A 14,554-nucleotide genomic window follows, 5' to 3' on the forward strand; every position below is an offset into this window, starting at 1 on the left:
TCTTTCAGTTTTGTTTCTGTTGACACGGACTTCATTCAGGTACAGTCCTGCCATATGTTGAGTTTAGTTATATACCAAAGAAATTGGGAATGTTTTTTGTAGAATACAATTCATAATGAATCTGATGGCTAAAGCTCTTTATATGAATTAGCTTGATATCTTAGTACAGGTAGACCTTGATAAATGACGGGGTTAGGTTCCTGAAAAAATCCATCGCTAAGTGAATTATCTTAGGTAGGGAGCATTATAACATGGGGTTCAATGGGATACGTTCCCAGTCAGTCCCCAAACAATGTATCACCGTCTAAAAAAAATTCCAACAATACTGTACTATTATCAGTACAAAACAATTAAACAACACTCACCACATCCTGAAGAATAAGCCTGGTCATCATCACATGTCCCCTTTGAGGTTAAGGGGACTCTTGTGGGTGGAGTGGAGACTGTCACTCTGACTCCCACACAGCCTCTGGGGGAGTCTCGTGCTGCTTAACAATGGCGAGCTTCACCTCGGAGACATGGTTGTCTTGGATGCTTTGGCATTCCCAAACATTTTCAAAGTTACACTAACTTTACAGTCGCAAAAACAGAGCACTTGTCACAAAAACAGAGCAAACAATGATAACAAAAACAATGATAGTGGCTGACACTGCTCACATTTTCAAAGCAGCAGAGTCAATGCACCTTAGTCACAAAAACACAGAAAATATCACTCCACAGTCACCATAACACATTTCAATCTAAACGTTATTGCTGTCCTCTCACTATAAGAAAAAACCCACTGATGATAAGTACAAAGTTCGATACTGGCCGATAATCATGAAACAATGTGATGGCAGGTTTACCATCGACAAAGAACGAAGGGGAGGGCTTTAGTAAGCGGGTTGGCCGTGTGGTGGCGTGTGGGTAGGTTGACAAGTGAACGTAGAGGTGTGTAGTGCACAGGGTTAAAAATGGTTTCCTCATAAAATGTCACTTGACATGACTTAGAAAAATATAATTTGCATTGCTGGAATCCTTGCGAGGCAGCAGTTAATTTCAGTATATACAGCCCATAATTTGCACTAGAGATAAAATAAAATTCCAACCAATGGATATCGATGGATATTGTTAAAGCAATTTTTTTTTTGTTATCGTATATAGCGAGATAGTCTTAATTTATGTCAATCGTTAGAGCACAATATCGCTGAACGGGATATCGTATATCGAGGTTTACTTGTATTCAGTGAAATTCAAGTTAACCACAAGTTCATCCTTGCTTCTCATAAGCCCAAGACAAATGTAATAACAAACTTCTTTAACAAATTAGATCAATTGTATTCTGTGTGGAAGTGAAGTAGTGAATGTATAGTGTTGCAGTTGGAACATATCTCAAAATTACAATGTGAATTGACCCTTTGTTTATTATGAGACATGACCATTTAAATTTTCAAGTGAAATATTTGTTTTATGTTCTACCTAAGATTGAGTAGCGTTTGTTTTTATTAATGATTTTAAGTTTCTTCGCTAATTTCCACCATCCTTGTTAATCCAGTGTTCCCGGACTCCTTTTACTCAGATGGAACACACGGGTTCAGTGGGAACTAAGTAGACCAGAATAATTATATATTACTATAAATTAGATTACAGTTTTCAGTATTTTAGACTTTTCCTGGAAGTGTTCATACTTCAGTACAGTGAGTTCTGCTATAACGCGTGTTTTGATAACGCGAATTTGCTCTAACGCGATTTATGAATTAGGAACGATATTTGTATAACGCGAACGCTTGTTTGCTATAACGCGATTTTTGCTTACTATCAAGAAGCGTTCTGGTGATAGAATTCCCGGTGATGGTCGTAAAAGAAAGGATATAACACTTGAAGAGAAGCTCGATTTTATCAACCTCAAAATCACCCTTCTCCCCCATCAAGTAAAGTGTTACATTTACTGTATGATTTCATTATTAGATATGAATGTAACATTTATTTAGACTGCTATCCTTTGTGTTAGGCTAACTACTAAATTTTTTCGATTTCGAGTAATCTGCACCTAACCCTATTTTCTCCATATGCCCTGTTATTTCTATTACGCGATTTTCTATAACACGATATTTTACAAGAACACAATTATCGCGTTATAGCAGAACTACCTGTATCTAGATTTCTGGATTAGTGAAGTCCAAATTCGCAGGAGTGATGCTTTTCTTGTCCGCTTGTCCTATTGAGGCTAAAAATTCTGTAAGTAATGTTCCTTAAAGGAATCGTATGATGTATGTATTTATAAAATTTGTGGGAGCTGCGTGTAATGTCTTTCAATGTATTTTTTTTTCAGCCTCAGATATTGACATGTGAAATAGTGAACCCAATGCTACAGATTCAAGTTGTTATAGTGCCTCAGTGTACAGAGCTGAAGCAACTGGGGCTCAATCCTCTTCCTGCCACCATGAAACCCTTGCTCAACATCATATTCATAGTCAATGCCACTCTAAACAATGCTATCAATATTTACAAAGATCTTCGTGGTTTGAGGCTGTCAGAGGTGAGTTTTAATATGATTTATTTGGTGATCAATAGCCTTCCTCCTCAGGCTCCATAAACCTTTCCCTTTCCAGTCCAGAAGCATGAAGTTGGTAACCCTTATCTTGAGGTGAATAACCAAATGGATGGTGTGTATTTCATCATTTTTGGGTACATTGAGTAAAGAGTTCCAGGATCTCCAGTTCTTACCAGAAGCAAAAATGAAATAAAGGACAAGTTAGGAGTGTCTGAAAGCATAAGAGTGAAATACAAATGTTGCTGCACAGTTACGGGAGGAAGTGTGGAGTTTATTGTGGGTAAAGCTAAAATTTTGGTATGAATTATTAGTGTTTATGAATTTGACAATGATATATGATGGAATGCATTGCTCCAGTTGATTGGTTGAAGAGCTTCATTCAGAATATTTATGAGTACAGTATATGAGAAAAGGTGATGCACTTGAATATCTAAACTAGAGGAGCCTCAAGCTATCAGGTCAGGAGTTGAAAGTTGAGCAAGAGAAATTGACAAGGGAGAGAATGGATATTAATGATAAGTACTTTGGGTTTATACTAGGCAGGAGGGCAACAGAGGCAATATTTTATCCAGGTAACAATAAAAGAAATAAATAGGGAAGAAGAGAAAAATGTACTTTGAGTATGTAGACTTAGAGTAGGCATTTGACAATATGACTCCTGAGGTAGTACAGTAGCCAAGAAGAGAGGAGTTGAAGATTGTCTGCTTTGATTAGAAATTAATTACATTACTTGAGTGGCTTGAGAACACAGAGTAGATGGTGAGGAAAGTAAGGAGATACTGTATGTATAGATGAATGTAGGGGAACAAAAAATCTTGTCTTGAGCCCCCCCTTCTGTTTATCATAGTGTTTGAGGCAGTATTGAGAGGTTTATGACTGATATGCTCTTGTTGTATGCTGATGGCTTAGTGTTGATAGCAGATACTGTAGTATTGAAAAGATGGGAACTTTTATAGAGAATGTGACAACAACAAAAGTTAAGATTAGTAGTGTAGGTGAAGGCCCTGTTATGGAGAGTGTAAAATGATCAGGTGCTGTCTTTAGGAAAAGTGTTGGGAGTGATTCAATAATGTGCAGTGAATGTGGAAGGAGAAATGTTGCAAATGACAGACTGCAGGACTTTTCTAATTTTAAGTGTGTTGTATGTGTAGGTAATCATTTGGCCTCCTATAGTATGGCAAAGCTTAATATTGGGGATATATCCTTGGATTTATGTCAATGAATTCTGTCACCTGGATGATTTAATCATTGCTGGATGAAGTGCTGAAGCTAGCTCAGTTGCAAAAGTCGAGAAGTAGCTGGGAGAAGTTAATGGAATGGTTGCCGTTATTGATGTCGAAAGGACTGCCTTCATTCACTTAAAAAGAAAGTTACATGCAGTGTGTTAAAAAGGGTGACACAAACTTGAGCTGAAATGAGAATGAGGAGTTGGATGTGTAATGTGACATTGAGGGATAGGAATTCCTGTTAAAAGATAGAGGGTAGCTGGGTATTGAGAGTACAGTGCATCCTAGTATAAAGTCGTCCAGCTTAACGTTGTTTCGGTACTACTTCGCTAAACTTTAGAGACCAAAAATTTGTTTAACATCCCGGGGATCCGATACTACATCATTTTGCGTTTTCACGGACTACTTTCTGCGGCACATCACCCGCTCCTGTCTGGCCGCGCTACGCTCTCTCAGCTCGGTGTGCTGCGCTCACTCGCGGAACATCACAGCGTCCCCAAGCGACGCCAAGCCAGTCTCTGTTACTACTTCACATCATTCGTGTGTGCTCAAGTGCTTTTGCTCTAAAACTGTATTACAGTTTAACCATTCAAATTGGCTTCCAAGCACCCATCAAGTGCTACTGATGGTAGTGCAGTGAAGAGGCAATGTAAGACCATTACCTGTGCTACGATAATGGATGTATTAAACCGATTTGGAAAAGGGGAACGCGCTGTGGACATAACCGCTGTGCTTGGTCTAACCCCCACAACCGTGCGTACTATCCCTACCAACGCTGACAAGATTAAGGTTAGTGCTGGAAGTGGTACTACTCTCGGCGGTGCAACTAAAACAACTCGTACTAAAAGTACTGTGATAGAAAAGTGGAAAAGATGCTGGCTATGTGGATGGAGGACCAAAATCAACGCAATGCGCCTGTGTGCCTTATGGTTAACCAGCATAAGGCCAGATCCTTGTTTGACGACATAAAGGCAGAAGAGGGTGAAGGATCGAAGGAAGAGACCTTTACGGCCAGCCGAGGATGGTTTCAACAATTTAAGCACAGGTATAACTTCCACAATATTAAGATGACTGGTGAAGCTGCCAGTTCAGATACGGTTGCTGCCGAGACATTCCCGCCAGAATTCAAACGGATTATCCAGGAAGGAGGATACTCATCGAAGCAAGTCTTCAATGTGGATGAGACTGGTCTCTTTTGGAAGAGGATTCCAGAGGGGACCTTTATCTCCAAGGAGGAGAAAAGAACACCAGGTTTTAAGGCGGCAAAAGAGCGCTTGACGCTGCTGCTTGGTTCGAACGCTGCCGGCGATGTCAAGCTAAAGCCGATGTTGATTTCTCGCTCTGCTAACCCACGGGCCCTGAAAGGTTACTCTTAAGGATCACCTTCCTGTGATCTACAAGGCAAATAAGATGGCATGGATAACCGGCGCCATATTTAACCAGTGGTTGAACGTGTACGCCGTCCCTGCGATGAATACTTTGCCAATGAGAACCTTGACTTCAAAATTCTTCTGATTGTTGACAATGCTCCAGCTCATCCTCTCAATCTCGACGACTTGCATGACAGTGTAAAAGTTGTATTCCTGCCTCCCAATACGACAGCACTGATGCAACCTATGGACCAAGGCGTCATCGCAGCATTCAAGGCGTATTATTTACGCTCTATGGCCCAGCTGCTAAAGGCTACAGACGAAGAAAACAAACCCACGATCCGAGAATATTGGCGTGGCTTCAACATTCTTCGTGCAGTTGACAACCTTGGCAAGGCATGGGAAAAGGTTCCAGAAAGTTGTCTGAATGGTGTGTGGCGTAAATTGTGGCCCGAGTGCGTCAAAAGTTCTACGGGATTCACGGACTTATTCCCAGCTGTGAATAGGGATATCCTCAGTTTGGCTAGACAGGTAGGCTTTGATGAGCTGGAATCAGAGGATATTGAGGACATCCTGGCATCCCATACAGACGAGCTCACCAACGAAGATCTGCAACAACTAACAGAACACAGTCCCGTTGAAGACGATGATGACGAAGAAGAACCTCAACGAACACTATCTTCCAAGAGGATGGCAGAATCGTTCAACATGTTCCAGCAAGCAATGCAAATCCTTATAGATGACGATCCAAACAGAGAACGTAGCTCAAAGGTGACAGTCTTGGTTGTTGCACTGAGATCTATAAGGAGAAGAAGAGGAGTTGCATCAAGCAGTCAAAACTGGATTCATTTGTTTGTCACAGGACGGCAGAAGCAGCTTCTTCACAACAGCTAGTAGCCGAGGAGGAGCAAACAACGGCGGAAGAACCCCAGTCAGCGCAGGAAAAGGTAGCCGCAGAGTCTCAGTGACTCGCCCCCCTCCTCCGCTCCCACCCTCCTCCGGTCCCGCCCTCCTCCTCCGCTCCCGCCCTAGCCCTCCTTCTCCGCTCCCGCCCTCCTCCTCTGCTCCCGCCCTCCTCCTCTGCTCCCTCCCTCCTGCTCCGCTCCCGCCATCTGCCTCCTCCCCCGCCATCTGCCTCCTCCCCCACACACTCGCTCCACCACCTCCGCCCATCGTTGAATACCAATACAAACTTAATACAGTACAGTACTGTATTGTACTATTTTCTATAGAAATGGCAATGATTTTCTTTATATGTAATGTTTTTCATGGGGCAAAGGGAGGCTAAGGAACGTAACTCCCGTATTTTATCTATTTCTTGTGGGGAAAATTGATCTGCTTAATGTTTTCGTATAACGTCGCATTTTTAGGAACATAACCCTGACGTTAAGCGAAGACTTACTTTATTGGCAAGGTTTTGTATAGATGCAAGCTGAGATGGTTTGGACATGAAAAGAGAATGGAGGAGAACAAATGGATCAAGAGATATATGAGGCTGAATGTGGAGGGGAGAAGAGCTCTGGTTAGGCCAAGAATGACAGGGATAAGCATCTGACTAAAGTGTTTGCTTGAGAACATGCATCCTGGAGAGTGGCTATCCTTAAATCATAGGTATCCCAGGCAAGTGTAGAAAATGGGAATAAAGTGCTGATAATGATGTAGTGTAATTGGTAAGTTGTTGATGATTATATAATTATATACCGTGTATGATAATGTATAGTACTTGTACTAATATATCATTAAATTGATACTGTACTGCATTAGGGCAGATGATATAACTGGGTGAATGGGGAAACTATGCCATCTTAATTGTGTATCTGCAATCAACAGTTCACTCTTTTTAGAATAACTCCTGGCATAAATATTAATTGTGGTACTGTATCATTTCAGGTTAGTGATTCCTCTTCTTCGTCTAGTCAGTCTAAACCGAAGAATGTGGAGGAAAGTTGCAACACAACCCAGGAAATTATTGGTCAGCATCATAGTAAGGGTAAGAATTCTTCCAAAGATAAACAAAAGGAACTCCAGGAAAATATAGATAATAATGTGGTAACGGATAATCCAAAGACGATCAAGAACTCATTGCGAAAGAGAACCCCAAAAATTGCTGAGAAACAGAATGGAGACGAAGTCGTCATCATGTATGAAAAGAAGCGCCCAAAGGATTTTAAAAGATTGAAAAAATACAACTTGAATAATATTAGTACATCTATACATTCTTACGAGAATTCAGAGGTAACCAGTCGGTGCTCCCAAGAGGTAGATAAATCCAAGAAGGTTGGAAAGAATTTGAACAGTTTAGATTCTGTAAGCAAGGTAACCAATATTTCTGGTTATAAGACTTCAGTTTCTGAGAGAAAGGATGAGAATGCTTCTGTATCAGCCACTGCTACACATAAGGAACCATGTAAAGGGAACCACCATAGTGAATCCAACGGAACCAGCCTGTTGGATTCCACGATGCTTAATCAAGTGTTTTGCTCAAAAGAGGAAAGTAAACCGGACTTGATTAAGCCAAGCATGCTAAAAAGGATCATTAAGCAAAAAACTATAAAGAGAACTCAGACAGACTGTAATTGCATTCAAGAAACCAATAAACCATCTTTAGCTGTCTGGAAGAAAGATGATGGAAAAGAGGCACCAAAAGATTCCAAGGAACCAATGGAATGTGTGTTTGTTGATGTTTTGAAAAAACGATCATATCCATCAAGAAAGAAGGAAAAGAAAGTGAAAAAGAATATTGAGTTGGAGAAAGCAACGACAGATATGAAAAGTTATAATAACAAAGTGATAAAGACTGATAATATTATCTTACCGAACAAAACTGTTCCTGACATCGTAGAATTACCTAAAGATAGAAGGATTTATAAAGGAAAGGGAAAATCTCGCAAGTCTTCAAATGTTTTTCCTCTGGGGACAAATGAAATAGGAGAGCCAGAGGATAAGAAACAAACTGTAACACTAGTTGAGTCAGTAAGTTCAGTTCACTTTAAAAAACAATTGAGCAGTAGCCCAAGTAGGATAAGCAAAGATAGTGATAAATTAAGTAAAAAGAAGAAGATAAAGAAGAAAAGCTGTAATAAAGTTCAGCATTCGATAAGAACTGCTTGTTTGAAGAGAAATATAGACTACCGAGAGGGAATAATGGAAAGCATGTACCTTCCCAGAAAGAAAGCTCGCGGAATTGATGTAAAAGATGCCATTAGAGATTCAGAAAAGCTAAGTATTTCTTGGACACAAGCTGTACAAAAACATACAGCTGCTAACTTACATCATCTAGACACCAAACTGAATCTGAAGAATAAAACAGAAGAAGATAGAAAGCTAACAAATGGCAGAGGAAGCTCCAATAAGAAAAGAGACTGCAAGTGGAACTTCAGAAAGAAAAAAAAGTCAGTTGTCAAGGACATCGCGAAAGATTTAAACAAGAATATTTCCAAATTATATGATGGACAAAACCATGCAAGTGATAAAGGTAAGCATTTAGATGTGCATGTTGACCATAATGGCAAAACAGAAGTACCTGTAATACAAAAGAAAGCTTGCATGGTGAAACCAAGAAGAAAAGCTCTGACAAATGATGATGATATGAAAGATTCAAACAAAATTCATATATCCGAGATTCAAGACGTCCAAAAAGATAATTATTCTGATGTTAATTGTACTGAAGTTTCAAGTCCTCCAATTGTGGATACCTTGGAACTCTCCTGTTACCCTAAAATTGTGAAGAGAGATAAGGCTGCAAAATCTGGAAAAGATAAAGTTACCGAATGTCACAAAAACTGTAGAGAAAACGACTCGCAACATAGTGCTGATCAGTTAGAATGCATCATTATTGACCAAGATATGGATTGTTCCACAAATAGTATTAAAGTGTCTCGTGTCTCACAAGAGTGTGTTTTTGATTGTAAGTTAGAGAAAAACAAAGATAATTTAACAAGTGAAAGAAGAATTAAAGTGAAGAACTTTGCTTTTTTTGAAGAGAATTGTGTGCCTGAAATTAATAAAACCCAGGAAGATCTGATAGAACATGATTCTCAAAATTACCCAATTGATCTTTCTAGCATCGGAGATCATGACTCGCAGCTTTTTAGCCAAGAATATTATGAAAACAATCGGTTGATAAATACACCACAACAGGGAACTGATTACGAAACGGAAGAACTGGGAATTGAAATGCTTAAACATAATGTACCAACCTCAAAAGCAGAAAATCAATACTTACTTGATTTGGTTCTTGAAACAGAGGCAGTTGATGATACAGATGTTCAAACAACAGGAAAATTTGCTGTAGTAGATTCTTTAGATGACAATAAGACCATACCACCTCATTCCATTAATCAGCAGTCATCTGTGCTTCTTTCACCATCTTATCCTGTACAAATATCGCAAGGTAACTCATCCCTTAGACCATTTGGAGCATGTCATATCTCAAACTATCCTCAAAATTTAGAGTCCTCTGTGTTTTCCCATAATTGCTCGGTATTTCCATTAGATGTACCTGCTTATAAACTAAATTATCAAGCCAATAATAACTCTAAGACTTCTTCTGCCTTGGGTAAAGTCACATTGTGTGAATGCAGCTCAAAACTTTGTGGTAAGCATAAATTTGAAAATGAAGATTTGGAAGTCATTGATACAGTGCATTCAGATAGTTCAGGTATTCCTGTGCTACTTGCTTATGTAAATGAAGACCTGTCTCAAAAGTCATGCAAAAGTGTACAACTTTTTTCCTATTCTAGATTTGGTTCACAAGATGTAAATTTCTCACAAGCAAATAAATCGACAAATAATTTAAACAGCGATGAAAGTGTTCTTTCTCAAAGTATACTAAAGCCACATGTAAACCAAAAGGATAATGATGGGAAATTAAAAGCTTGTGTCAAACATCATGAATCTAGTGAAGAATCTCAAAGAATACAAAGATGTGAAATTGATCATATAGAAAGTATTAATATAGCCAAGAACATGATCAGCCAGAAAGGCATCACCTATAACAGTGTTCATGATCAGTTAGGCAGAGAAGGATTTATTACCAGACCTCCCACAGAAAAGCAATTGGAATCACTTCTCCAAGAGATGAAAACCAAAATCCAAACTCACCGTATAGCTTTATTTAATCATGAGGCACAGTCCTGTGATAATAACATAAAGACTTTAACCAACTTTATTAAGAATCCAATGCCCATAGTCCCAAGTACCAAGGGGAATGTACCAGAAAGTTGGCATGAGAGTTTTTCTTTCTTAAATCATCAGTTGAAATTACTAATTGTGCAACAGTTGGAAAAATTACATGGCCCATACAAAGTAAAAAATTTAAAAGGTCTTGCAGAATTGTTGAGCTATCAAAATTTTCAGACCCCTGAACAAATGAATCCCCATTGTATACAACAAAATTATCAGAAAGTTGGAAATGAGATTGGTCAAAACCAGTTTGAGTTTTCCACGGAGTACAGATATTCTACAGAAGATACAGTACCAAAAAATTGTGTTCTATCTGATAGAACCTCTTTTAGTGATCCTCAGGTGCAGTTGAAAAATCCATACTCTTGTGAAACTAGTAACATATCAAGTAAAGTAGATTTTTGTCAGGAGATAACACCACAGACAGCTTTGTTTATACCAAGTGAACTCCATCAGCCAAACTGGAAAGATGGCTGTGCATTTAAATCGGAGAGGTTGAAAATGCAAAAATACATTCATTTGCTTACTGCTGATCACCAGGAAATTGTGAAAATAAAGGTTAGTTCTTAGTTGAAACTATATTAATAGTATAAAATTATATGCTTGAATACTTTGTATAAGACTCAAAATATTTTATTTCAATAGCTGTGTGGTAGCAATCATGGGGTTCCTAATTCACCAAGACCTCTCATTTCAGCTGGTGTCGGTGCCAAGTTAGGCAAGTAAGAAAAGTACTTGATACCGGTTAAAGTTAAGGATGGGTGGACATGTCGGCACCGGACAATTTGTCACTGGTTTATTCATCACCAGGTGATTTCCTATCCCATGACAAATATTTAATTTTATTGACTGCCATGTTATATTTCTTAAATTGAGATGATAATGCTTTTCTTTTGGGGCAATGAAGCCATGATTTGGTTAGGTTAGGTTCAGTTTATACTGATAGTAAGTGTCATTAAAGACAAAGTAATAACAATGCAATTGAAGGTTGGAACTTTCATGCACTAATAGTTTAAGCCTTTATGGTAACCAACACCAACCCGGAATTTATATACCGGTGATGAAAAGACTTGGTGATAAGTTGACCGGTGACGAGTTGTCCAGTAACAAATCGTCCTAGAACCAACTTTAAAAGCCCTATATGAGGATGTTATTCTGCTCATCCAAGCCTTTACTGTTTTTAATATAATTTGCCTTGAAACAAAAGGGTGTAAAGGGGTGTTGGTGGTACAGCGGTAACACACACATCTTGCACCAATATGTCAAGGGTTCGAGCCTTGGCTCGGACACACACGAGGAGGGTGTTTTCCAGTGTGATCCTACCAAACATCACACGTTTTTCGGTTCCCGGTTTCCTCGTATACTAACACTGGATAGTCCAACCATCTGAACAGCTAGTAAGCTGATAAGTGGGGGAAAAAAAAAAGTTCAGCGAATAAAATCACCATACATTTAAGGTAAACAAATTATTCATGCAATACATTATTTTGACTCATTCATCAGCAATGTTCCCTTACTGAGGTAAATTCATTAAGAATTGTCTGCCTATAGTATGATTTTCTTAGTGCATTCTGGAGTCAATTTTTTTCCCAGGTCTCTCACTTCTATCATTTTTTTTATATCTCGTGATATTACCATTCATGTAATTCCTTTGACGTTCTTAAGCATGCTGATATTCTGTCTTTAATTCACTAAGTGCTGGCCCATCCAACATTCCTCAAGATGTGTTTGTAGGGTCTTACTTTGTGGTACAGTAATGGTATCCAATCCCTGCTTCCATGCTACCCTTTGATTCCTCTTTTCTTTTCTTCATATGTAAAGAATAAGTTCTTTATGACATTATCAAAAACCAAAATTTTATTAAGAATGTACTTGTGTAAAAGTAAAAAGTAACATTATTCAGAAATAACAAGGTAAAAGTACATGATCTTTAGTCAATACTTAAGAGTGTTGTGACGGCACCGAGTGTGAGCTCTTTCAGGACAAGACTTGACCAACACTGGAGCGGGTTCAGGTACATTCAGGAGCCTGTGCATGCCCAGTATTTGCCCACAGTGCATGGCAGAGACGTGACCGATCGCCCGGGCGGCTAGCGAGCCGATCTTTTGGTGAAGAAGATAAATGAAAAGGAAAAGTAATCGGAGACGTGACCGATCGCCCAAGCGGCTAACGAGCCGATCAGTGGCGAAGACGATAAAAGTGAGCTTCTGCTCTTAGCTTTCAGCTAAAACTAAACTATAAAATGGAACCTTGAAGTATGGAAACTCAATAACTTGATTATCTCATGATTGGGAGAGTTTTCTTCAATTCCAAATAATTTTATCACTATTTCCAATAAGATGTGTCCAGCTGATGCAGACACCTTGTTAATCAGAGAATTATTAGGATACCAGCTAGTTTTGAGTCCTACTTGTTGCACTACTGCAGGCATTTAGCGAAGTGGGAGGTCAGTTAAGGTTAAACATAGTATACTGTAATAGTGAGTGCAAGTGATCATGAGGTGCTCGAGTTCCTCTAGTATTGTGTCAGCAGAAAATTTAACAAGAAATTCAGCATACAGGTATAACTAAATATTTAACACTGGCATTTTAACTATTTCAGTGTCTCTTAGTTAGGCGTGATATGTCTTATGCTACTCTTGAGGACGTTCAGAGAAATGGAGGTGACATATATATCAAGTCTTCTGCCCTTGATCATCTCTTTGCACATCCACATCTTAGAACAATGTGCAGTCGACCTCAAATCCAGTAAGTATCATGTACATGTTTCTATTTAAAGACTCCTTAGTGATCACATATTGTAGTAAAACAATTTACGTATATAAAATAAACCCTAGAAAAAGGGAAACAATGGAGCACCTTACAAAACATGAGGTCAGGTCAAAAACCTGACATCCACTAATATATATACAGTATATATAGTGGTCCCTCGAGTAACGAAATTTCGGTTAACGAATTAGCTCCCATAAGGATTTTCAATTTCATTAACGAACAAAACTTTGATGAACGAAAGTCTTACGAGAAACACGCTTTGTTGTGCTCATCAGCTGATCGGCTAGTCCGCCAACACAGTAATTGGTTCTATGTTTACATTCGTTTCCACTGGAATAAATACTGTATCAAGAAAGTTGTGCTCTTGATTATTTTTGCATTTTTATATTAAAATTATTGGTCATTCTAATTTAGTTAACATATTGATTATTAATATGGACAGTACAGGGAACAGTTTGTGCCAATCAGATCAAATCACCCACCAACTCTTCTCAGTTTAACTTTGTTTACAGTGGAGTGAAGTTCCAGTTTATTGGTCTCTTGAATATTTTTGCATTTTTACATTCTGACATTTAGTTCACATATTGATAATACACAGTGCAGAAATTATAATGAAACATGAGGAAGGTATTAGAACCAATGCACTCTGTAAAGAATTTGGCATATCATCATCGACTGCCTCTACAATCAGCTGTTTGATATGTAAACAAAGCTGCCGAGAATACAACATACACTCCTCAAAGTAAGTTAAAGTACAGTATTTTATTGTTTTTTTATTTATTTTACAGTATACTGTACAGTACAGTATTGCATTTAGTTTATATTTAATGTTTTGTTAATTCTATTACCGGTATACGGTACAGTACTTTGTATGTATTTTTTCTGTGAGTTGGAACCAATTACCCAATATCCCATTGAAATAATTATAGTTTCGGTAAACAAAATTTTCAGTTAATGAACGACTCTGTGGAACCAATTGTGTTTGTTAATTGAGGGACCACTGTATTAGGCTCTTATGGTATTATAGTACAGTATGCATGGTCAAATGTAATATAGTAGGGTCGGGATATATCGCGAGGTAGGGTCCAAGGATGTTCGCTTTATACTAAATCGCGATATATAATTTCATGTAGTCAATGGGGAAAATAGGGTTAGGCTCTGGAGGCCAATGTACAGGTAAGTGACAAAACTTGACATAAATGGCACAGTCTAAAGTTAGCAGAATATAAATTGCATTTCTGGAATCCTTGCAAGACCGCAAATAATTTGAATGTAGATATTATTTATTTTGCACAAGAGATAAAATTTTTAGTCTTTTAGAGTACGTACATTTAAGTACAGTACTGTACAGTTTTTCAACTCGTATTTTTGGGTCGATTTAGGGAATTTTTAGGAGTGTTTCTGACTTGATATGGTGTTTGGCTTTGTGAGGTCCCAGGAACATAATCCCATGTAAGTTGTGAATACTGT

General features: G+C 38.4%; 1 protein-coding gene across 4 annotated transcripts in view; it reads left to right on the plus strand.

The window, feature by feature from the left end:
- LOC121864260 overlaps nucleotides 1-14,554 on the plus strand; it is a 48,753-nt gene that overhangs the window by 10,111 nt on the left and 24,088 nt on the right. For 3 of the 4 annotated variants that reach the window (XM_042363339.1, XM_042363341.1, XM_042363340.1), the window contains 3 exons: nucleotides 2,312-2,518; nucleotides 7,020-10,871; nucleotides 12,915-13,060. In XM_042363339.1, coding sequence (XP_042219273.1) covers nucleotides 2,312-2,518; nucleotides 7,020-10,871; nucleotides 12,915-13,060 — 4,205 coding nt within the window. The remainder of the gene's footprint in view (nucleotides 1-2,311; nucleotides 2,519-7,019; nucleotides 10,872-12,914; nucleotides 13,061-14,554) is intronic. The other variant, XM_042363342.1, reaches the window with a different exon arrangement.

The sequence above is a fragment of the Homarus americanus genome, unplaced genomic scaffold (genome assembly GCF_018991925.1).
Source record: "Homarus americanus isolate GMGI-L3 unplaced genomic scaffold, GMGI_Hamer_2.0 scaffold26351, whole genome shotgun sequence".
Taxonomy (NCBI): domain Eukaryota; kingdom Metazoa; phylum Arthropoda; class Malacostraca; order Decapoda; family Nephropidae; genus Homarus; species Homarus americanus.